This window comes from Vipera berus (assembly GCF_964194415.1).
Source record: "Vipera berus genome assembly, chromosome: Z".
Lineage (NCBI taxonomy): Eukaryota > Metazoa > Chordata > Lepidosauria > Squamata > Viperidae > Vipera > Vipera berus.
In genome coordinates this window covers 62728048-62754269 of record NC_138205.1, presented here as the reverse complement: position 1 = coordinate 62754269, position 26222 = coordinate 62728048, and the positions used below count along the sequence as shown (strand labels likewise).

General features: G+C 44.6%; 1 protein-coding gene across 4 annotated transcripts in view; it reads right to left on the bottom strand.

The window, feature by feature from the left end:
* HUS1 (HUS1 checkpoint clamp component) overlaps positions 1-26222 on the bottom strand; it is a 64796-nt gene that overhangs the window by 10789 nt on the left and 27785 nt on the right. For all 4 annotated transcript variants that reach the window (XM_081342921.1, XM_081342920.1, XM_081342922.1 and 1 more), the window contains one exon: positions 8059-8158. In XM_081342921.1, coding sequence (XP_081199047.1) covers positions 8059-8158 — 100 coding nt within the window. The remainder of the gene's footprint in view (positions 1-8058; positions 8159-26222) is intronic.

Here is a 26222-nt window from a genome sequence, read left to right as displayed (position 1 = left end):
GATGGAACTCTTCGCTTCTACATAGATTATAGGGCTTTGAACACCATAAGCGAAAGCAATCTATACCCTCTCCCCCTCATGAAGGACATGCTATCTCACCTTTCAAAGGGGAAGATTTTCACCAAACTAGACCTCAGGGAAGCATACTACCAAATTAGAATTAAGGAAGGAGACGAGTGAAAAACTACTTTTAATTGTCCCTTAGGGTGCTACCAATTCCGAGTTCTACCCTTTGGGTTACAGGGAGCCCCTGCTGTATTCATGCACCTAATAAATGTCAAACTGGTCAGGGCAGTCCTACACAAACTGTGAGCATCCCACCTCTATGCCAAACTTTTAAAGTGTGAATTTCATAAGGACAAAATAGACTACCTGGGATACCACATATCTCCAGAGGGCATAGAAATGGACCCTGAGAAATTCCAGACAGTGTTAGAATGGGCACCACCCCGCACGAGAAAGCAGTTGCAGAACTTCCTGGGTTTTGCTAACTTCTATTGGCAGTTTATTCCCTCTTTTGCCCAAATAGACTTAAAAAGCTGTTTTCAGTGGAGCCGGTCCTAAGGCACCACCTTGACATCAACAAGCCTTTCCTGATTCAGGCAGATGCCAGCGATGTAGCAGTGGGAGCGATACTGTTACAAGAAAACAACCAAGGGGCATTACAGCCATGCGCGAACATATCAAGTAAACTCACCGAAACTGAGCAAAGGTGGGCGGTCTGGAAAAAGGAGGCATATGCAGTGCGCTGGGCTCTTTTCACACGGCGGCACTTTTTGAAAGGGAACAAAATTCCTTTCCAAGTGTGGACCAACCACAAGAACCTGGAGGCAGTAACGACACCCAGAAAACTTACCCCTAAACAAGCACAGTGGTCACAGCATTTCCACTGGTTCAATTTTCACATTGAAACATCTGCCAGGGGAAAAAGATTTCCTGGCAGATGCATTATCCAGAATGCCACAGTATAATAGCACTCGGGCTTGTGTAACAAAACTGCTCATGCTATAAATGCAACTGGCAGCAGAAGTAACTACCCGAGCACTAGCTAAACTACAAAAACTGCTAGGGAGCCAAGTGGGAATTGAATTCAGAAAAGCACTGGAAACCGATGAATGGTTCCTAGGATATAAGAGCTTGTGCACTATCACAAATGGCCTACCCTAGGTGGGAGAAAAACTATATATACCCAAAAGTCAGAGACTAGTATTCATCCAACTTTGCCACGACTCAAAATCAGCAGGGCATTTTGGGTTTGTCAAAACATTACATCTAGTTAAAATGCAATTTCGGTGGCTATCAATAAAAAATGACATTGAAAGCTATGTAGCCAGCTACCCAATTTGCGCATTAGCAAAAAGATTACAAGGGAAATCACCTAGGCTGCTACAGCCTTAGAAGGAAATTTCTGTGGACTTTATAGTGGAGTTAGCAGAGAGCAATGGAAACACTGTCATCTGGGTCGTAATGTACCTGTTCTCCAAGCAACTGCTCAAAAATCCCTACAGCAAAATTCCTACTAGTGAAACTAATTGTTCAACATATCTATCGCTTATATGGAGCCCCAAAGTGCATCATATCAGACAGAGGAGTGCAATTCACGTTGGGATTTTGGAAGGAGTTTCTGCCTCTTTTAGGGACCATTCAGGGACTGTCATCTAGTCATCATCTGCAAATGAATGGTGGGACTGAACGGTCGAACTCAGTACTAGAACAATATCTTTATTAATTACCAGCAGACCAACTGGACTGACCTCCTCCCATTGCCAAGGTTGCCTACAACAATGTCGTTCACTCCAGCATGGGCTACACTCCGTTCCAAGTAGCCACAGGGCAAAGTTTTAACCCAATGCCAGAATTTTCCCCTGCAGAACCTGCCATCCTCTTGTTGAAAGAGTGGATCGCACAACTAAAGAACAGCTGGCTGGTAGTTAGGAAAGCCTTGGATGAGGCTAGACAAGCATAAGACCCAAGCAGACAAAAAGAGAGTCGAGCCAAAACCTTTTACAATAGAGGAAATGGTTTACCTATCCACTAAGTACCTAACCATCTATATAACCCTATAACCATCTAAGAAACCTGGATCCAAATATGTAGGACCTTTTCCCATCATTAGAATTATAAACCCAGTAACAGTGGAATTAGAACTCCCAAAATCCCTCAGGCAAATCCACCCAATCTTCCACTCCAGCCTTTTAAAGCACGAGCAACAGTCACTATTAAGACCAGCTGCTGCTCCCCTCATTATGGTAGAAGGGGAACAACATTTCAAAATTAATGAAATCTTAAGACTCAAGGAAATACCGTGGTTCCACATAATACCTAGTGGCATGGAAACACCTCCCATCCTCCCAAAACAAGTGGGTTCATAAACACCACATTAAAGCTCCTAATCTGCTTAAGATTTCACACTGAATACCTGAACAAGCCTATGCATATTGTCTCTGCAGGTGGATCTCTCTCTTTTTTAAGGGAGGCAGGATGTCAGAACCCATATTCTAAGGGGACTCTTTTCTATCTTTAACTCAAACTCTACTCTCTCTATAATTCTGGGTTCTGCCATGCTCCTGGAAGGGAGGGGGGAAAGCGCTGGGGTTTATTGCTCTGTTTTCCTTCTACACTGTAACACTTTGATGTTTCTGCATATTTCCCCTGTGAACTATCTCTTCCCTTGATGTCAGCTTTTAAGGGGGGTGGAAGAAGAAAGGAATACACCTCCGGCACTGGTTTATCTTCGTGTTCGGGTGGGAAGGTGTGAAAGCCAACATAACATCGCTGCAACCCTGAGACAGCCTGGCGTTATCAGTTCTTTCCCACAATGGACTTAAAACCTGGGGATTGGCTGATGTGAACTGACCAGATGAACTTTGGGGTGGGGTTTGCTTGGGATGCTTTTAAACTATTGGTCTGAGTGGGAAACTGTTTCCACGAGTTCTGCTTTCTTAGGATGAGGTTTTGAGGTGGGCCCTGACAGATGCTTTGTCCTGTCTCTGTTTTCTCTTGTTTTTGGGTCAGGCATTATTTCAGCAGACATAAAATCCAGAATGTTTAAATGGTTCTAAGTTTTGAATGTAACAAAATCTGACCAGGACAAACGCTGGTTTCCAGAGGTTAGGATAGAGCCCAAAGAGCGACTTAAGGAAACGTAAAGCCATGGGCTTCCCTGAATGCTAAAAGGGGACAGAGTAAGCCACCTGAGGAAGAAGCAGAGGTGGAAAACTGTTGCAGGGTGATTGGTTTCACACACTAGCATCCGGAAACAAAACTTCGCAGGTGGCCCAGAGGAGCCTTGGTTACCAAGGTCGTACCCACTTGCACAAAGCAGCAGCCCATGTGGGCTGCTTCCGTCCAAGCCAGGAAAGGGAGAAAGGAGGCTTATGGTAACATCCTTTGCTTCACCAGGTGCTTAAGTCTTCCTTCCTTCCTTCCTTCCTTCCTTCCTTCCTTCCTTCCTTCCTTCCTTCCTTCCTTCCTTCCCTCCCTCCCTCCCTCCCTCTCTTCCTGCAGCGATTGCTGGTCTGAACTTTCTTACTGCCTGCATCGGCCTATGTCTCCCTTCTCTGTTTTAGAAATGGCAGCCCCATTTTCTGCCACTTTCCTCCCAGCAGAAGGGAAGAAAGGAAGGATGCTTTGTATGGAAGGATGCTAAGCTCCAGGAAAACTACAGCAGCTGGAGCTGGGTGGGGAAGGCCAGGCTCCCTTTCCATGATGGTTCTGCAAAGCCTTTGAAAAGTGGGTCTGCTTCACACAGGATTGGCCTCAGCACCCACTTTGGACAGCAAACAGATGAGCTTTGCTCTTTTTCTCCAGGAGACCCTTTGAAATTGTCCCCCCCCCCTTCGCTTTTCTGTCTTAAAATCCGGAGCAGACACGTTTTCCTCTTGATCAGCTGAGGATATCGTAGCTACCAGTATGATTTTTGTAAGAAGCTGACTGTACTGGTATGTGTGAGTCCAGCCCCCTTGGCACGGGCCAGCCCTGCGGGAAGCAGATCCACTTCTCAAGGGATCTGAACCATCAGGAAAAAGAACCCTGGCCTTCATCTCCTTGCCCAGCTCCAGCTGGTATAGTTTTCCTGGAGCTTAGCATCTTTCCATAAGAAGCGCCTTTCTTTTCCCTTCTCTGGAAGAAAACAGGGCCATTTCCAGAATGGAGAAGGAAGAGTGGGCCGATGCAAGGCAGCAAGAAAGTGCGGACCAGCAATTATTACAGAGGGAAGGAAGAAAGGAAGGAAGGAAGGAAGGAAGGAAGGCTTAAAGACACCTGGGGAGGTGAAGGAGCTACCATAAGCTTGGAAGGGAAATGAAAAGGAAGAGGCGGGCAGGCAGCTGGGTCATTGAACTGGTGGGAAGAGGTCACTGAGCAGGGAGCATAATGCAAACACAAGAAATACAAAATAATCCAACTTCAAAAGAGCTGATTTTAACAAACTCAGAGAGAACCTAGGAAAGATTCCATGGATGAAAATCCTAAAGGGGAAAACAACCCAAGAAGCATGGGAAACTCTGAAAAATGCAGTCATAAAAGCCCAGTTCAGCACAATACCACTGAAAAAGAAAAACAAGAAAGTCAAGAAGAAACCAGCATGGCTGCACAAAGTTCTCTCTGATAAACTGAAAGATAAAAAGGACAAATACAAAAAATGGAAAAAGGTGCACATAATTAAGGCTGATTATTAGCGGACAACCAGAACATGCAAAGATGAACTCAGGAAAGCAAAGACTCAGAATGAACAAAGACTTGCAACAGAAATCAAGGATAATAAAAAAATTTCTTTCAATATATTAATAACAAAAAAAGCCAAGGAAACTGTAGGTTCACTAAAGAGAGAAAATGGCAAGGAAGTAGCAAGCAGTAGGGAGAAAGCAGAGCTGCTTAATTCATTCTTTGCATCAGTCTTCACACAAAAAGAAATTATAGTACAACATACCAAAAAAACCTCCCGCAAAAGATAAACTAGAAACAAAAATTAAAATAAAATAAGCAAGAAAATGGTAAGACCTATCCGACCTTGACAAAAATATATCACTGGGACCTGACAGATTACATCCCACAGTTCTGAAGGAGCTGGCAGATGTTATCTCAGAACCATTGCACCATATCTTTCAAAAATCACTGGGAAAGTACCTGAGGATTGGAAAAGGGCTGATGTGGTTTCCATCTTCAAGAAAGGGGGAAAAACTTTTTTTGGCACTGGATAAAAAATAGGTTGGAAGAAATATTATTACAAAAAATTGATTTAAAACTAGAAACCTTCTTATTAGGGATTATTTATTATTTATTATTAATGATAAACTCAGCAAAGCATCTTTTTACTTACTATTGCACATTTTAACCGCAGCAAGATTGGCCTATGCCCAAAAATGGAAAAGAAAGGAAACCCCTACTGAAGAAGAAATAATAAATAAAAATTTATCCTGCACTGAAATGGACAGGTTAACTCTAGAGATTAAAAATAAAATTGAAAGAGAATACTATGAAATTTGGAAAAAATTGTACGATTGGTTAGAGATAAGGAGGAACGTTGAGATGACTATCGATTGATTAGTTGATAACATAAAAGACTTCTTAAAGGTAAAGGTAAAGGTTCCCCCGCACATGCGTGCTAGTCGTTTCCAACTCTAGGGGCCGGTGTTCATCTCCATTTTAAAGCCGAAGAGCCAGCGCTTGTCCGAGGACGTCTCCGTGGTCATGTGGCCGGCATGACTAGACACCAAAGGCACATGGAACGTTGTTACCTTCCCACCGTAGTGGTCCCTATTTTTCTACTTGCATTTTTACGTGCTTTCAAACTGCTAGGCTGGCAGAAGCTGGGACATGTAACAGGCGGCTCACTCTGTTACGCGGCACTCGGGATTTGACCCGCCAAATTGCTGACCATCTGATCGACAAGCTCAGCATCCTAACCCACTGAGCCACCGGGTCCCTTAAAGACTTCTTACTAGCACCTATATCAGGACACAATTGAAAGATATTTTAAGTACAACACTGACGATCGAAAGATGGTTTACCAGAAAATTTACAGATGTTACATGTACATTTTGTTATACTGTGTCCCATTATAGAATGTATTTTAATTTTCTGTTTTTCTTTCTGTCATATAAGGTAATACTAATGGCAATGTTGTAGCCAGGGAAGTTGAATCATGTCTACTTTTGTTTTTAAATATACATTTAATAAAAAATTTTCAAAAAAAAAGAAAGGGAAAAAAACAGATAAAGATAATTAAAAAACAGATCTGTGAACATCTAGAAACAAACAAAAGTTATAACTGGTAGCCAATACAGGTTTGTTAAAAATAGATCATGCCAAACCAATCTTATTTCATTCTTTGATAAAGTGACTACCGTAAATTAGTAGACCAGCAAAATGCCATGAACATACTATACTTAGATTTCAGTCAGGCATCTGACAAAGTAGACCACAACATACTGCTTAGTAAGCTATAAAAAGATGGAATAGACAACAACAACACCAGATGGATTTGTAGCTGGCTGACAAACCGTACTCAACGAGTAGTCCTCAATGGTACCACATCCACATGGAGAGAAGTAAGCAGTGGGGTACCACAAGGCTCCGTCTCAGGCCAAGTACTCTTCATAAATGACTTAGATGAGGGAATAGAAAGGGAACTCATCAAATTTGCAGATGATACTAAACTGGCAGGAATAGTTAACACCCCAGAAGACAAGCTCAGAATCCAGAAAGATATTGACAAACTTGAACAATGGGCCCTATCCAACAAAATGAATTTTAATATGCAGAAAAGCAAAGTTTTACATCTAGGCAGGAAAAATCAAAGTTGTAAGTAAAGATTAGGTGACACCTGGTTCAAAAAAGTAACTGTGAGAGGGACCTTGGAGTCCTAGTGGGTGATCACTTGACTATGAGCCAGCAGTGTGCAGCAGTAGCCAAAAAAGTTAATACAATCCTGGATAGTATAAAGTTATAAACAGAGGCATAGAATCAAGATCACGTGAAGTAGTAGTACTGCTTTATAAAACCCTAGTAAGACCACACTTGTAATACTACAACCAGTTTTGGTTACCATACTACAAAAAAGATGTTGAGACATTGGAAAAAATTCAGAGAAGAGCAACTAAAATGATCAAATACCAGGAGATTAAAACTTATGAAGAACGGTTGCAGGACTCGGGTTTGGGTAGTCTAAAGAAAAAAACAAATAGGGGTGACATGGTAGAAGTATTCCAGTATTCGAGAGGCTCCTACCAAGAAGAAGAGGTCAGATTATTATCCAAAGTGCAGAGGGCAGGACAAGAAACAATGGTTGGAAAATTATCAAAGAGAGAAGCAACCTGGAATTAAGGAGGAACTTCCTAACAGTGAGGACAATTAACCAGCGGAACAGCTTGCCCTCAGAAATTGTGGGTGCTCCATCACTGGAGGTTTTTAAGAAGAGACTGGACAGTCACTTGTCTGAAATGGTACAGGTTCTCCTGCTTGAGTAGGGAGCTGAAGACCTCAAAGGTCCCTTCCAGCTCTATTGTATTCAAGAGTAGCCTGGATACTGTGTGCCTGAGGTAAATGAGTGCGGGGCACATGGGACAGCTCCAGCCCCCCCCCCAAAAAAAATTAGACATTCCCTAAAAATAAGCCCTAGTGCATTTTTGGTGCCCCCCGAAATATAAGCTTGTGTCTGATTTTTAGGGAAACACGGGGTAGTGGTTCAGTTCTGATCTCAACCAAATCACAAAATTCCAGAAACTTTAACAATCTGTTGTAGTGAGTTGAATCAAGCCAATTCCACATCATTTAAAACACCTTTCTCTAAGCCAATCCAAATCGGTATTGTAATGCCAAGGTGGCTACTGTATTCACAGTAAGATCATGGATAACATTCAAGAGTATTGAACAAGATAATCTTCGTAGTTTCTGCAATTCTGTGATATGTAGTATAGTGCTATATGCAGATCTGAAGCACTCTCTTTTCAATGGGACTATATTCCCAGTAAAATACCTCTAGTCTCATTGTACTATTTCATTTCTAAACACCTGTGAAATCTCTCCTGGTCTGGAAAAAAAAAGTAAAATGCTTACCCCAGGGAGGATTTCCAAGGTCTTTAAAGCGAGTTGTAATACACACTAGATCAGTTTCTATTTTCAAATCCATCTCTCCATTTAGATTTGCTTCTATTACCTACATGGAAAGAAATCAGTTTTGGGAATCATTAATAACATTTTCTAGTTCATTCTGACCATATGCTTATGCATACAACTATACAGCATAAAAACTGCACTGAAACTTGAACTGATCATTTAGCATTTGTGGAGCTACTTTCAGCGTATACCAGTGATGGCGAATCTTTTAGAGAGCAAGTGCCCAAACTGCAACCCAAAACCCACTTATGTATCGTCGGGTGCCTGTTGGGCGTGGCCCATTGGGTGGGCATGGCCCATTGGGTGGGTGTGGCTGCAGCGGTAATGGCAGACTGGGTGGGACTAAAAAGTTCAATCAATGAATTCTAACTTTGCGAAATCTTTTTTTTCCTGCGAGAAGTTGAAATTGATTGAACTTTTTTTTTGCACATGGTGGCGTAAAGCAAAAAGATTTTATAAAACCCAGCTGAAGGCCTACTAGGACATAATAGCATACCATAAGTTTGCCACCACAGGCATATACTGCAGTTTTGAAGACAGAATTTCAAAGAATAAGTCTTGGTACTTTGAATAACCATAAAAAGCAGGGTTGCTAATTAAATAGATCTCCTCTTAACATAGATTATTGTCATCCTGGTAAGAGCTGTTTACTTTTAAAATAAGTCTTTTTCACCATCAATACACTCACCCCCTACTAACTAAAAGATTATATTAGTCCGAGCAGTCTGGTAAATATGCAAAAGAAAAAGGTATATATGGAATATTTGTAAGAATTGTAAAGCTGTATACTCTTAAGGTAAAGGTAAAGGTTCCCCCGCACATGCGTGCTAGTCGTTTCCGACTCTAGGGGCTGGTGCTCATCTCCGTTTTAAAGCCGAAGAGCCAGCGCTTGTCCGAGGACGTCTCTGTGGTCATGTGGCCGGCATGACTAGACGCCAAAGGCGCACAGAACGCCTACAGAACCGTAGTGGGAAGGTAACAGGCTCAGTGGGTTAAGACGCTGAGCTTGTCGATCAGAAGGTCGGCAGTTTGGAGGATCGAATCCCTAGTGCCGTGTAACAGAGTGAGTGCCTGTTACTCGTCCCAGCTTCTGCCAACCTAGCAGTTCGAAAGCACGTAAAAATGCAAGTAGAAAAATAGGGACCATTACGGTGGGAAGGTAACAGCGTTCCGTGCGCCCTTGGCGTCTAGTCATGCCTTCCATCCTTCTGAGGTAGGTAAAATGAGGACCCAGATTGTTGGGGGCAATAAGCTGAGTTTGTAATAATGCCGCTTGGGGGGGCGAAAGCCCTAATAAGCAGGCATATACATAGAATGAAGGCTATTGCTAAGCACATTGGTTTGTGCTTAAATTGTAAGCCGCCCTGAGTCTTCGGAGAAAGGCGGGATATAAATGGGATTAAAATAAAATAAAAAAAATGCCGGCCACATGACCATGGAGACGTCCTCGGACAAGCGCTGGCTCTTCGGCTTTGAAACAGAATGAGCACCGGCCCCTAGAGTCAGAAACGACTAGCACGCATGTGCGGGGGAACCTTTACCTTTATACTCTTAAGAGTATGTTTATTCTTTATTCTATTTTATTCTCTACCCCATTTCCAGGCAAGTCTACAAACATCAATATGCCTATTGGTTCCTTTCTATGTGCCTCCCAAGTTTTTGGATCATTTAATGTTAACTTAAATTCTTTTAATTAAATTTTTTATTATTTCAATTTTCTGTAATTAAGAATCATTTACCAAAAAATGGAGAGAGGAACTGGGTGAAAAAAGCACCAGTCACTAGGTTCATTTTATTTACACAATATAGCCTTCATAGCATTTTTAAAACATAAACTGGTTTTTTTGAGAGGATGCCCAGTTGCCTGGAAAAATAGATAAAAGAACTGAGAATAAAAGTGGGACTTCCGGTTTTGTTGTGCTGGCAGATGCAACCAAAGTTCCAGTTCCCACACTCGATTTCGGCCTGCTGTGGGTCCAAAAAGGACCAAAAGTCACCCCATAGAGGTGACTGACCAAGAGGGACCCTTGTAGATTGCAGGAAGGCAATAGCCAACCCACTTGATCCAAGGAGCCCTCCACAGCAGCAGGAGAAAGACTGGCTCCATCCACGTAGCCAGTCAGAAGCCACTGACTGCAGGGAGGAAAAGCAATTTATTATAAGCACAAGCAACATTTTCGACTGGGGTGAGGCTATTTGCCTTTTTTCCCTCTACAATTTGAAAACCTGTCTTCAGGAAGAAAAAAAACATCCAAAGCAATTTCCCAGAATTGAGGGGTGGGGTGGTCTATCCTCCCTTTTAAAAGGCGGCGGTTTAAGCATTTGGAGGAAACAGAGGAGTCTACAACGTCATTGTAAATACAACAAACAGAAACAGAAAAAGTCAAAGTTTGGGGATTTTTAACGTTTTTCCTCTTTTTTATATATTATTTTATATTACTTTTGGAGATTATTGGACTAAACTTGGTTTAAACTAACTGGAAAATTACAAAATGACATCTGAGGACATCTAGTGGCAAGAGCAAAGACCTACATTAAAATATTTACTGAACTTATCTATATTTTGTCTAGAATAGTAAAAGTTGGCTAGATGCCCGGACATCATTTGAAATTTAAACCCTTTGATGTTTGATGTTCCTGATCTTCGTAGTCCTGTGGATTACAGCTGAAAAGAGAAGGCTTTCTCTGGGCTGTTTTCTTTTTTCTTTTTGTTCTGCAGGATGGATTATAACTAAAAGATATAAACTACATTGAAACCATTTAGTCTTTTCTTTGGATTATAAGTACTGTTGGAACTGTATCTTTATAAGCTCAATAGTGTGGATTATAGTGTGGATTATAAATTTTTAACATCGGATTGGAGAACTATTTATGGACAATGGAAATAGTGAAAAACGTCTTGAAGAAGGCCTAATAGACCACTAATTCAAATAGTAGGTCTTGGTGGATTATAAATTTTGACTGAGGGCAACTTTGGATACAGAATATTTGTCTTTGGAAGTGAATCCTCTCCATTTAGATTATAAATATTGTTTTGAACTGTGATTATTACAGCTACTTAAGGATAGAGTGAGTGAAGGAACTTTCTATAAGCATGTTACTTTGGACTAATTTTTGGCACAGGAGTAAAGTTGGACCTTGGGACAATTTTTTTTTCTTTTTTTTCTTTTCTCTCTTCATTCTCCATCTCATTGGTTTGGGAGAGTCCAGTGGATTATAAATTATAAACATTGGTTTGTAGAACTACCTATGGACAGTGGAAGTTGAAATAGTGGAGAAGCATTTTGTAGAAGTTTTATGGACTATCAATTTAATCTGCCCTAATGGTTTTTGGAAATGGACTCTATCTTCAGAAGTGAACTATATTTTTTTTCCACTTGTTTGTTTTTGCTCACCTTTTTTCTGAGAGGACTTACAGATCTTGAGACTATAGATAAGGGTTATAAGAACTGTTTAAGATAATTTTCAAAGATATACTGTGTTGAATATAATGTTAATGGCTTGGGTGAAGGTGGATGTGGGGGAAAAGCCTTAGAGTTTGAAAAAGGAGTTTTCAATGATGATTTGGAAAGGAACTCAGAAAATACTAAGAAGGTCTATGAATAAATCTTTACTAAACGAGAAAGAATTTATACAAATACCAACAAAGAAAATGGAATTCTTTAAAAAAAAAGAAGAAATCTCCCTTCAAAATGTGTGGGATACAGCCAAAGCATACTTTAGAGGTTTGGCTAAAACATACATGGCAAAAAAGAATAAAGAAAAAAACCACAACATTTAAAACTACAGGAAGAACTTAAGAAATTAGAATCAGAACTACAAGCAGACCCACAAAAGAAAATACTTAAAAAACAAATGGAACTAATAAAACATAAAATAAACTTAGCAGAGGCCGAAAAATGGTGCAACAAATTAAAAGAGCCAAACAGCATTTTTTTGAAAATGCTAATAAACCAGGGACGTGGCTAGCATATAAATTGAAAAAAGTGAGAAAAAAGTGATAAATAAACTACAACAGAGCTTTTCAACCATTTCACTCATTGTACCACTTTTAGGATATGGCAACATCCGAGTACTACTAGTAGCCTAGCAAGGTGTCAAAAACTTGATGACCAAAAAAAAGGGGGAAAAATTGATGAAGTACAGGAAGTCCTTGACTTACAACAGTTCGCTTAGTGACTGTTCAAAGTTACAAGGGCACTGGAAAAAGTGCCCCCCAAGCCACAGCCGAGCAAGACACCTGCCTGCCTGCCCAGGGGCGCTCTTCCTCCTGTCCGAGGTTTTCATTGTAGTGAGCATTTCTGTTGAGGATGGGCAGCAGGGGTGGGGTGGGAGGTGTTTGGTTTTTATTCCCCCCCCCCCCGGCTGCTGGGTGGTGGCAGCAGGCTTTGGTCACTTCATATGACCCCGGGACACTGTGACCATCATAAATATGAATCAGTTGCCAAGCATCTGAATGTAAATCATAAGATCTTGAAGATCCTGCAACATTCCAGCTGATTGGTGCTTCTTCTGGGCTCAGCAGAAGTGCCAGGATCAGCACCAAGCTCCACCTGGTGCTTCCGCTGAGCCCTGACAACCCTGCAGCTCCAGCCATCTCTCACTCAGGCTTGTGTGGTGCTGCCACCAGTTCAGCTCATTCCCCTCCCCTGCTACCATTTTTCTAGGATGGTCATGTACCACCTGCCAGGTGCCAATGTACCACAGGTGGTACCCATACCACTGGTTGAAAAGCCCTCAACTACAAGACTCAAAAGGAGACTTACAGTTTCAAAATGATGCAATTAAAAATAATCAAAGACTTTACAAGATACTTTATAATACAGAGGAAACTTCACAAGAGAAAATAAAGCACTATATTAAAAAAAAGTAGATTTACCAAAAATTCCAGAGAATATGCAAAATATTTTAAATTAAAAAAAATCAATGATGGAGCTGACGGAGGCTATCGAAAGACAAAAAAATTGATAAGACTCCAACGGTTCACTTAGTATATCTTGTAGGTTTTTGTATAATTCCGCCGGTAGCCCATTTGAACCCAGTGTTTTTCCATTTTTTGCCTTTTTATGGCCTCTGATATTTCCATCATTGTAATTCTTTCCTCTAACATAGTTTTAAATGTCTCTGGGATTTTTGGAAGGTTATTTTCTTCTAAATATTGAACAGTTCTCTCTCTTGGGGTTTCCTCTATATCATACAGTTCCTAGTAATATTCCTTAATTATCTTTTTTATTTCTTCATTTTTAAATTGTAGACAGCCATTTCTATCTACTAAGCTGTATATCCTGGTTTATTTGCATTTTCAAAGAAATTCTGTTTTGCTCTCTTTATCTGCTGTGCCACTTTTTCTGAGTCTAATAAATTTAGTTTAGTTTATGTTTTATTATTTTATTATTTCTATTTCTCTTTCAGTCTTTTTCTTTTCCAGCCACATGGATGGAAGCAAACATCACTTTAATACCAAAAGAAGATTCAGACTTGGCACAGATTAAAAACTACAGACTGATTTTGCTGCTTAGTGTGGATTATAAAATTTTCACTTCAATAATGGCAGAGACTAAAAAAAATACGTAGTTTAATTCATACATCCAGACCAAACTGGCTTTTTACCAAAGAGATAAATTAAAAATAACTTAAGAGTGATAATGGACGCATTAGAATACTATGAATTATACCCAGGGAAACAATTGGCACTAGTATTTCTAGATGCCCAAAAAGCATTTGACAACATTTCCAGGCAATTTATAATTCAGCGATTACAAATAATGGACTATGGACAGAATTTTATAAATATGATAAAAACAATATATAACAAACAGACAGCCAAAGTGTTATATCTCTGGTTCCTTAGGCATTAAGTGAGACAAAGTGTTGAAACAGCTAACAAGTTTATTACTCAGAACAGAAGCAAAGCATTTGATAATCTAAACTGGCAATTCATGTTCTAGCAACTTGCCAAAATGGACTTTGGGGAAAACTTTATAAATGCAATCCATGCAATTTACGATAAACAGACTGCTAGAATAATTGTAAATGGAGACTATACAGAAAACTTTAATATTAAAAAGGGCACAAGACAGAGATGTCCTTTATCCCCACTACTATTTAAGTTTAAGTTAATTTTAAGTTTATTGAATTTATATACCGCCCTTTTCCCATAGGACTCAGGGCGGTTTACAAAGTATTTAAAAACGTCAATACAATACAAAAGTTAAAAACAGTTAAAATAATTAAATTTAATCCCTGAAAAAATATAAAAAATATAAAACCCCATTTAAAAACTCTCAGCCTGGGCCGGAAAGCTCAAAGAGCCAGGTCTTCAGGTCTCGGCGGAATGACCGAAGGTCAGGGGCAGTCCTAAGCTCCACGGGCAGCTGGTTCCAAAGGGCAGGCACACCCACTGAGAAGGCCCTCCCCCTGGGTGTTATCCGCCGGCAGTCTTTTACTGGCGGTACCCTGAGAAGGCCCTCCATGTGGGAGCGCACAGGACGAAGGGAACATGATGCCGGCAGCAGGTGTTCCCTTAAATATCCCAGACCCAAGCCATTTAGGGCTTTATAGGTCATCACCAGGACCTTGAATCTCACCCGGAAGCCAATGCAGCTCGCGGAGTAGAGGTGTTACATGGGAGTATTGGGAAACCCCCATCACAACTCACGCAGCAGCATTCTGCACCAGCTGAAGCCTCCGAGTGGTCCTCGAGGGCAGCCCCATATAGTAGCAGTAGTCTAACCGGGAGCAGTAGTCTAACCGTTGCAGTAGTCTAACCGGGAGGTCACGAGCGCATGGGTGACTGTGCGTAGGACATCTCGGTCCAGATAGGAGGTGCCCCTAGAGTCAGAAACGACTAGCACGCAGTGCGGGGGAACCTTTACCTTTACCTTTATCCATTAGATGAAAGGTTGTTTATTCAGCCTACCTGGAGGCCATCATCAAAGACCAGGGAAAGAACCTTTGAACTGAGAAGAACAAAGAAAGAGGGGGGTGGGAGAGATTCTGGTTTGTATCTCCAATTGGAATTTGAAGGGGAAGAAGCAAATGTTGTAAATGCATGGAAGATCCCTTTTTGACACCTGAAACTTAATTGATCTGGGACTGACCAAATGGAGTGAGGGGAGGGGGTTTTACTTGGGGACACTTTAAAAATATCAATCTGCGACACAGTTTCCAGATCCTGTCTAGATTATCCACTGACAATCATGTTTTAGTAAAAATTCCTGCTTGCACAATCCTGTCTCCAAGAGTTCTTCCTTCCTAAGATGTGGATTGGGGTGGGTCCTGACATTAGACAGGATCTTCATTAAGAGTCAACCTGGAAGGAAAAAACTTACCGGGGGACTTTGCAAAAAATACAATGTTTAACAATGAGGCAAGGGAAGAGGAAAGCCCAAAGGAAAGGGAGTTTTCCCCCCAAACGAAACCCCACCAAAGGTCGGAAGCTGAAGCATCATATTCCTCTGGGGAAGAGGTGGTGGAGACGCACAACCGCAAACCACGGTGGTCCATAGGCATTGGAAGGAAAAGCGAGTGGGAAAAGGCATCAAGGAAAGTGACCTTGAGGTGGGGCGGCCACCAACCTGAATAGAGGCAAGAGATGGAGAGCTCCCTGAACGTCAGTGAAGAGGAGTGGAACCTAGAGAGGTCTATTGACCTGATGAAGAAAACCCTTAGCTCACTAAGAGGGGAGAAAGTTGAATACCGCAGCCGCAGCAGCGCCTGGAGCTGCAACTGGAGAGTCAGTGGGGGGGATCCAGAACCTGCAATACCGGGGCCGTCTGCTGGACCAGGAGCTGCTGCCTCAGTAGCACCCCCCCAGAACCACAAACGGGGGTCAGGATGAGGGGCAATACCGCCTGCTGCACAGACAATGATCCATTCAAAGACTACCGCCCTGGAACCAAAATTCAGGGGAGGGCCACCACACTTGGTATTTTTCCTAACTCAAGTCCTCAACTCTATGGAAGAATACGGACAGGACATCCCCAGTGACAAAGCCTGCATCTGTATTGTGCAATCTGCAGACTGGGTGGTGAACCTGCATGACTCCAACGTCCCAGAACTCAACGACTTCAACCTATTTATGTCATCCTTGAGGAGGAGGTTTGAGGATCCTTTGGATGATCATAAGGTCCAGGAGAGAATCAAAACGGTGAGGCAGGGCAGATGGCAGATCCATCCTTCCGAGGTAGGTAAAATGAGGACTCAGATTGTTGGGGGCAATTAAGCTGACCTTGTAATAATGCCGTTTGGGGTGTGTGTGAAAGCCCTAATAAGCAGGCATATACATAGAATGAAGGCTACTGCTAAGCTTGTAAGCCACCCTGAGTCTTCGGAAAAGGGCGGGATATAAATGGAATTAAAATAAAAATAAAAATAAATGGCCAGTGGCTGAATATACCAAGAATTCCGAGCCATTGCCAGCAAGCTGAACTGGCCGGAAGACATCCTCCTTAGCCATTTCAAAGACGGGCTAAACTACGACCTGTATGATGCTTGCGTGCCTCGAGGAGACCCACACCATCTCAACGACTGGTATGTCCTGGCAGAGGAGGCGGAGATAGACCTACTAAAGAGGCACCGCTGGGGAAAACCATGGGCCCGCCCGCCACATGAGCAAACACATGAGGGGGAAAAACCACCATCCACAGCTAAGAAATCAACAGGCTGTTTCAAATGCGGGAGAGAGGGCCACCGCGCCACAGAATGCTGCTCAAAAGCCCCTCAGCATAAATCAGAGGCATCTCCCTCCAGGAGACCAGGGAGATCCCAAGGTAACCCAAAAGAACCCTCCATGAAGGGGACAGAGGCTGTAGAGTCCCCAACTACTGCCAAGGACTGGGATTGGATTCCGGCCTACACTGCAGGGGCAGTGGACACCTCATAAGACAGCTCGGAGGGAGAACCATTGGTAAGTGGATCCATTCCACCCAGACTTAAGACAGTGACTATATTAGCTTCCTCTATACCTGAAGCAGTCAAAGCAGGCATATACGTAGAATGAAGGCTACTGCTAAGCTTGTAAACCGCCCTGAGTCTTCGGAGAAGGGCGGGATATAAATGTAATAAAAATAAATAAATAAATAAATAAAATAAAAGTAAAAGCCCTAATAGACTCTGGCTGCACCTGCTGCCTCATCAGCCCGACGCTGGTGGGGAATTTGGGCATCCCAGTGAGGAGACTAAAACAACCAATCTCCTTTGGCCAGTTAGATGGGTCAATAGCGGGGGGGTCCCAGCTACCCTAGCCACTTTACCAATTCACCTGTCCCTGGGGACTCATGAGGAAGACATAACTCATGAGGAAGACAGGACTGGAATGGCTGAAGAAATGGAACCCCGGGATAAATTGGAGGACAACAGAACTCAACTTCCCAGAGAGGGAGCATAGGAGCTTAAAACCCCAAAGCATCCCCCAACCCGAAGAGAGGAGTCAGCATCAGTGGGGGAAGAGAAGGGGTTACCATAGATACTGGAGGAATACAGGGACCTTGCTGAAGTTTTCAGTGAGGAACGGGCAGAGGAGCTTCCCCTCCACCGCCCCACAGACTGTGCTATAGAATTCAAACCCAGGGCAAAACTCCCAAAGCCCAGGATGTATGCCATGAGTCCAAAGGAAATGGCAGAGATGGAAAGATTTATAAAGAAAAACTTAGAAAGAGGATTTATTGAGCCTGCCAATCTCAAAGTGACCGCTCTGGTCCTGTTCAGGGAGAAGAAGGATGGCTCTTTTCGTTTGTGCGTGGATTGCAGGAATTTAAACACAATTAGTGAATGTAATCTGTACCCCCTACTCCTAATGAAGGATATGCTATCCCACATAACGAAATGAAGGATTTTTACCAAACTAGTCCTGAGAGAAGCATACTACCGCATTAGGATTAAGGAAGGAGACAAAAGAAAGACTGCGTTCAATTGCCCAATGGGTTGCTACCAGTTCAAAGTACTGCCATTTGGACTGCAAGGGGCCCCCTCAGTTTTTATGCAGTTAATTAATGAAGTGCTAAGTGAGTACCTTATAAGGTTTACCTGGTTTACCTGGATGACATCCTTATCTTCACTGAGACCAAAGGGGAACATATTAACCTAGTCAGAGCAGTCCTGAAAAAGTTGTGGGCCACCCACCTATATGCTAAACTATTAAAATGTGAATTCCACCAGGAAAGAATAGACTACCTGGGATATTGCATATCCCCAGAGGGCATCGAAATGGACCTGGGAAAATCAGGGCAGTATTAGAATGGACACCCCTCTGCATACGGAAGCAATTGCAAAGTTTCCTGGGATTTGCAAACTTCTACTGTCAATTCATCCCTTTGTTTGCCCAAATAGCCCTGCCACTCACGAACTTGTTGAAAACGAGGGGGTGTGTGTCCCCAGTGAAACCCAGCCAGCCTCTGAAGTGGACAATGGAATTTGAGAGGCTAAAGAGACTTTTTTCTGCTGAACCTGTCCTGAGACACCCAGATCCCAATAAACCTTTTGTAATACAGGCAATGTTAACAATGGGAGCCGTATTATTACAGGAAAATGACGAGGGAGCATTGCAACCATGTGCATATACATCCAGGAAACTCACGGAGACAGAACAACATTGGCCCATGTGGGAAAAGGAGGCTTATTCTGTGAGATGGTCATTACTTACATGGTGCCAGTTCCTGGAAGGAAATAAAATCCTCTTCCAGGTCTGGACAGACCACAAAAATTTGGAAGCACTAAAAACACCCAGGAAACTCACTCCTAAGCACGTCCGCTGGTCCCAACATTTTCACCAATTCAATTTCACTCTCAAACACTTACTGGGGGGGGGGGGAGAATTTCCTGGCAGATGCATTATCTCGCATGCCCCAGTATAACAGCACATGGGCCACTGACTCTAAACCACTTATGCCTGAACAACAACTGGCAGCACCAATCACCACCAGGTCCCAAGCTAAAATGAAGCCGAAGGTGGATAGCCAAATTGGAATAGAATCCCGAAAGTCTTTGGAAAGTGATGAATGGTTCCAGAAAAATAGACATGTGTGCACAATTAAAGATGGACTACCCTGGGTGGGTGAGAAGTTATACATACCTGCTACCCAGAGGATCAATTTCATGCAACTGTGCCATGATACAAAATCAGCAGGACATTTCGGGTTTGTAAAAACCTTACACTTAACTAAAAGGCAATTTTGGTGGCCATCCATGAAAAAAGACATAGAAAGCTATGTGGGCAGCTGCCAAATTTGTGCGATGGCTAAGAGGCTGCAAGGGAAATCTCTAGGACTGTTACAGCCAGTGGCAAACCCCTCAGCCCCATGGAAAGAAATAGCCATGGATTTTATAATGGAACTACCAGAAAGGAACAGGAACACTGTAGTCTGGATGGTCACAGACCTGTTTTCCAAACAGGTGCACTTCATCCCTTGCCAAAAGATCCCCACCAAAAAAGCCTTAGCAAAACTTTTCGTGCAGCATATTTACAGATTGCATGGGGCACCACAAAGTATCGTATCTGATAGGTGGGTGCAATTTATGTCGGCATTTTGGAAAGAATTTTTTTTTTTTTATTGAAAAGTTTTAAAATACAATTTTCCCTTGAAAAACCCCCCTTCCCCCTCCCTCCTCCCCCCCTACCTCCCCTCCTCCCCCCTCCCTCCTCCCCCCCCTACCTCCCCCCCTCCCCCCCTACTTCCCAGAGCTGAATACAAGGTATATATATATAAAAAAAGCAAACCTAAGCAACCATATACTAACAACTATAAATTCTAAAATCCATCACTCTCTAGCTTATATAGGATAAAACAAACCTTAACAATATTAAATATATATATAAAAAAAAAACTAGAATAAGAAAAGGACACTCTCTAGCTTATATAGAATGGAACAAACCTTAATAGTATTAAACATATATTAAAAACAAAAAAAAGGAAAAAGAAAAAAAAAACCCTTCTCAACCCTATACTTATCCTAAATAAACTCCATCCATTTTATCCATTCCATGAGATAACATTCTTACAAATAATTTTCCAAATTAACCAAGGATCCCAAATCAAAAAACTTTAAAGTCAACTCTTCTGTAATCGACCGTTCCTCTTCCCGTACCACATCTATAATTATTCCAAACACAACAAAAAAGAAAAAAAAAAATTGCAAACAAAACTTGAACTTTAATCCAAAAAAGCTCACCCTTTCCACAAAACCACCAAATATAGAAATATATTGCGTCTACACCCAAATCTTTTCCCCCCTCCCCTACTTGACTACTTGACTATATCGTAAAAGTTCCAAAGACTTCTGCGATTCCTGCTACTTTCTCTTCTTAGATCGTTTTGCAGCAGCACGCGTCACCCTCTGTTTTATAGATTCATCCAACGAGGTTGTATCTTGATCTCCTCCAACACCGTTGTCTTCTATCTGACCATCTTCGGCCTCTTGATGCACTCCTTCTCCAGATCCCTTTCCAGCTTCCAAAAGTGTTAATGGCGTTGCATTTAAAACATTATTGTAGAAATCACGCGCTTGCATCACAGTAACCAAACGGTACTTTTTACCTTCGTGCGTCACCATCAACCCCACTGGGATCTCCCATCTGAACCTTATATCTCGTTGCTTGAGCTCTTGCACAAGAAATGTAAAATCCTTCCTTCTCCTTAGAATCTTTGGAGGAATTTCTTTTAAGACCAAAACTTCTTGATTAGCAATCATAACTTTAGTATCATAAGCAGCTTGTATAACTTCATCTCTAGTTTCCCTTTTTGCAAAATATACCACCACATCTCTAGGCAACTTCCTCTGTCTGGCAATCCATGAATTCACACGAAACACTTTGTCCATGCCTCCTTTTATTTCAGATGCTGGCTGTTTCAACACTATTTCAAAAGCCTCAGAAACCAGCTGCTTTAGATCTTCCTTAGTATTCTCCTTTAAGCCTCTAATTCTAATGGCAAACTGCATCTGGAAATATTCAGCAAGACACAGTTCCTTTTCCATTTTATTTTCATTCTCCAATACTTTTGCTTCTAATATAGCATTCTTTTGAGTCAAGTCTTCTAGCTTTTCCTCCAATTCTTCCACACACCGAGCCACTTTACACACTGAAGTCAAGATGTCTACCCTCATCGCTTTGAGCTTCTGTTCCATCCTCTCCTCCATTCTCTCCTCCAATTTCTCCAATTTCTCCTCCATCTGTGCAAATCTAATATTAATTGATTCCAAAATTACCTGGGTATGTTTTTCAAGAGCATCTTGTAAGTCCTTTGATGTCAATACATCAGGAGGATGCAGCGCCTGCAATAATGATTGTTGCACGGGAGAAGTTCCAGCACTCCGAAGAGTTTTAGGGGGTGGTTTAGCCGCCATCTTTTACCAAATATGACGCACTTTCACTTCAGATTTGTAATCCAAAAAAGTCCATCAAGCTGGAGAGTAAAACATAGTAATCCTCTTTACCATTTCCTCTTGTATCGCTCTGCCTGCTCCTTTAAATCATAGTCATTCCTTCAGGCAGGGGTGGTCGCAGACGGCTGGCTCTGCTCCAAGAATCAGGAGCAGAGGCGACGGCCAGCTGGGAGCAGCCCAGGCTACGGGGGAGTTCAATCCTTCAGCCGCCCAAGCCATAAGCTCAGGCGGCCCTGGAGAACTCTACCCCTACCTGGGAGCTCGCCCCCTCCTCTTCTCCCAAGGAGGGGGCTTCGGATTCGCCCGAACAGCTGATCGGCGCTGTTTCGGGCGAAAAAAACAACAGCTGAGCCGCGGGCAGCCCGGGAAGGCTCCCTCCGTCGCCGCGGAGCCACCGGAAGTCCGCATTTTGGAAAGAATTTTTATCCCTTTTAGGAACCACCCAAGGACTTACATCTAGTCATCATCCGGAATCGAATGGTCAATGTGAAAAATCTAACTTAGTGTTGTTGTTGTTGTTGTTAGTTGCGAAGTCGTGTCCGACCCATCGCGACCCTATGGACAATGTTCCTCCAGGCTTTCCTGTCCTCTACCATCTTCTGGAGTCCATTTAAGCTCACGCCTACTGCTTCAGTGACTCCATCCAGCCACCTCATTCTCTGTCGTCCCCTTCTTCTATTGCCCTCAATCTTTCCCAGCATTAGGCTCTTCTCCAGTGAGTCCTTCCTCCTCATTAGGTGGCCAAAGTATTTGAGTTTTAGCTTCAGGATCTGGCCTTCTAAAGAGCAGTCAGGGTTGATCTCCTCTAGGACTGACCGGTTTGATCGCCTTGCAGTCCAAGGGACTCGCAGGAGTCTTCTCCAGCACCAGAGTTCAAAGGCCTCAATTCTTTTGCGCTCAGCCTTTCTTATGGTCCAACTTTCACTGCCATACATTGCAACTGGGAAGACCATAGCCTTGACTATACGCACTTTTGTTGACAGGGTGATGTCTCTGTTTTTTAGTGTGCTGTCTAGATTTGCCATGGCTTTCCTCCCTAGGAGCAAGCGTCTTTTAATTTCTTGACTACAGTCCCCATCTGCAGTGATCTTGGAGCCCAGGAAAATAAAATCTGTCACTACCTCCATTTCTTCCCCATCTATTTGCCAGGAATTGAGAGGGCCGGATGTCATGATCTTGGTTTTCTTAATGTTTAGTTTCAACCCAACTTTTGCACTCTCCTTCTTCACTTGCAACAAGAGACTCTTCAGTTCCTCTTCACTTTCTGCCATTAGAGTGGTATCATCTGCATATCTTAGGTTGTTGATATTTCTTCCAGCAATCTTAATTCCAACTTTTGATTCATCTAGCCCTGCCTTTCTCATGATGTGCTCTGCATATAAGTTAAATAGGCAAGGTGACAGTATACAGCCTTGCCGGACTCCTTTCCCAATTTGGAACCAATCAGTGGTTCTGTGTCCAGTTCTCACTGTTGCTTCTTGGCCCACATATAGGTTTCTCAAGAGACAAATAAGATGTTCTGGTACTCCCATCTCTTTAAGAACTTGCCACAATTTGTTATGATCCACACAATCAAAGGCTTTAGCATAGTCAATGAAGCAGAAGTAGATGTTTTTCTGGAACTCTCTAGCTTTCTCCATGATCCAGCGTATGTTGGCAATTTGATCTCTAGTTCCTCTGCCTCTTTGAAATCCTGCCTGTACTTCTGGTAGTTCTCGATCCACATACTGCTGGAGTCTAGCTTGTAGGATTTTAAGCATAACTTTACTAGCATGAGAAATGAGTGCAATGGTGCGATAGTTTGAACATTCTTTGGCACTGCCTTTCTTTGGAATTGGAATGTAAACTGATCTTTTCCAATCCTGTGGCCACTGTTGAGTTTTCCAAATTTGCTGGCAAATTGAGTGTAGCACTTTTACTGCATCGTCTTTTAAGATTTTGAATAGCTCAGCTGGAATACTGTCACCTCCACTAGCTTTGTTGTTGCTCAGCTTTTCTAAGGCCCACTTTACTTCACCTTCTAGGATGTCTGGCTCGAGGTCAGTGACCACCACCTCATTGTGATTATCAGGGACGTTAAGTTCATTCTTGTATAGATCTTCTGTGTAATTTTGCCACCTCTTCTTAATCTCTTCTGCCTCTGTTAGGTCCCTGCCATTTTGGTCCCTTATCATGCCCATTTTTGCATTTGTTCATCTGTCCAATTTTCTTGAAAAGATCTCTGGTCCTCCCTATTCTATTGTTTTCTTCTGTTTCTTTGCACTGTTCATTTAAGAAGGCATTCTTATCTCTTCTAGCTATTCTCTGGAATTCTGCATTCAATTGGGCGTATTTTTTTTTTGCCGGCTCCAAAGATGGCAGACGCGCTGGGGAGAGCTCCGTAGCCCCCAACGGTAAGGCGTCCCCCCAGGAGCCCCCCAGGGATGTCAGCGGACCCCTGGGGTGGGGCCAGAAACTCGGGCAGATGAGCTGGGCAATTGTGCCGCCCACTGCCTCCCGAATCAGCTGCAGGGGTGCCGGGACATCTCCGCCTCGCCGGCTGGGCCGTTGGCAACCGTTATAAACGGGGGCCAGCGCCTCTGCCCTGCCTCTACCGCTTGTTCAAACTGCCGGGCAAGGGCGGCGTCTCCGCGGATCAGCTGTGTGGCGGAGGCGCCGGCGGCGAGGACGACAGCGGCGGCAGCGGCAACTCTCCATCTCCAGCCCCAGTCTGGTCGTCTACTCAGGGAGCCGTCAGCGACGGTGGCAGTGGCGGCGGGGCGTCTCCAGGCCCGCCCCTTGGACCACGACAGCCATCGAAGCCATCCAGGAGGGGCCGGAGGCTCTGCTCTGCCCCGGCCCCCTGATCAGCTCCCGGGTGGCGGCGGCACCTCTGCGGATCAGCTGTGCGGCGGAGGCGCCGGCGGCGAGGACGACAGCGGCGGCGGCAACGACTCTCCAGCCCCAGTCTGGTCGTCTATTCAGGGAGCCGGCAGCGACGGTGGCAGTGGCGGCGGGGCGTCTCCAGGCCCGCCCCTGGACCACGACAGCCATCGCAGCCATCCAGGAGGGGCCGGAGGCTCTGCTCTGCCCCAGCCCCCTGATCGGCTCCCGGGCGGCGTCGGCGTCTCCGGGCGATCGGTGGAGACGCCGCGGACCAGCTGGGTGGCGGAGGCGGCGGCATCTTCATCGGCGTCGGCGGTGAGAGCTCCGCGGGCCCTGGTCTGCGGTCTCCCACGATCCCGATCACCGGGCAAGGGCGGCGGAGACGCCGACGGCGAGGACGGCAGCGGCGGCGGCGACGACTCTCCAGCCCCAGTCTGGTCGTCTATTCAGGGAGCCTGGCAGCGACGGTGGCAGTGGCGGCGGGGCATCACCAGCCCGCCCCTAAGCCACCACAACCATTGCAGCCATCCAAGAGGGGCCAACATCTCTGCCCTGCCCCGACCCCCCCCTGTTCGACTCCCGGGCTGCGGCGGCGTCTCCAAGCGATCAACGGAGGCGCCGCGGACCATCTGGGTGGCGGAGGCAGCGGCATCGTCGGCAACGGCGACGACGAGAACCCCGCGGGGCCCTAGTCTGTCGTCTCCCCACGGGCCTGAACACCGGCGGGGGCAGTGGCGGTGGGGCGCCTCTGACCCGCCCCTGAGCCGCTGCAGCTGCTGCAGCCATCCGGAGTGGGGCCGGCGCTTCCACCCTCGGCCCCCTGTTATGCCTCCCTGGGCAACGGCGGCACCTGGGAAGATCAGGAAAGACCCCTCGGATCAAATGGTTCAGCTAGGCGGCGGAAAAGGCAGCCACAGCAACCGCCCTGAGCAGGACCGGAGTCGTTACTCTGCTTCGACCTCCTGGCCTGCTCCTGAACAACAGCGGCGTCTCCATGGGATCAAGGAGACGCCGCAGACCGGCTATGCGGACCCGATCGACCACCACCGAGGGGCCTTTGACAGCGGCGCTAAGCTTCTCCAGGCCCCGGTCAACCAACTCACCAAAAAACCCTCGACGGCAGCACTAGACGCGGCGTGGCGTCTCCGGCCCGCACCCTGGGTTCCGACGGTGTCTCCGTGCCGATCAACAACCTAAAGACGCCAGGATGCAGCTGACCAGTGGAGATGACGACGACTAGACCACCGAGGCCATCAGGATCTTGCCTCCACCAGCTCCGAACCCCCTGCCCTCCCTTGCCCCACAGGACATGATGGGCCTGGGTGTAAGCCACGGTGGCAGAGTGGCCTGTCCTACACCTGCAGCCCCATAGAGGTGAGAGCTCTATGGGGTATGCTTCACCCAGAGTGGGGCCTGGACCACCCCCAGAAGCAGAGTCACAACCCATCGTGAGAGGATGGGGAGTGGCCTGCTTCTGGGGTTCACCCAGCCAAGTGGCAGTGGCTGGATGACGGTCCAGATACCCACCTACCCGACTAGACCCTCCTTCCAATGCTCCACCCAGGGGACCGCCTTCCCAATGCTTCCCAATGCTCCCTATGCTTCTCCAATATTCAAGCATAGATATACTCGCCCTCAGGAGTTCCCCCCTCTCCTGGGTTCGTCCTGCCTTCAATACACCGAACCTCGATGACGGGCCCGACCATTGGGCCTCTGAGAGATGGCCAGGCAGGGTCAGGGGCCTTCATCACAAGACCAACAAGAGGCCCCTGGTTAAGTTTCTAGTCAAGTTTTTTGTCGGGTTAGGGAGGGGGGCGGGAAAAGAATATGGTTGCTCGGGAAAGGCAGGCCTTCCAGCT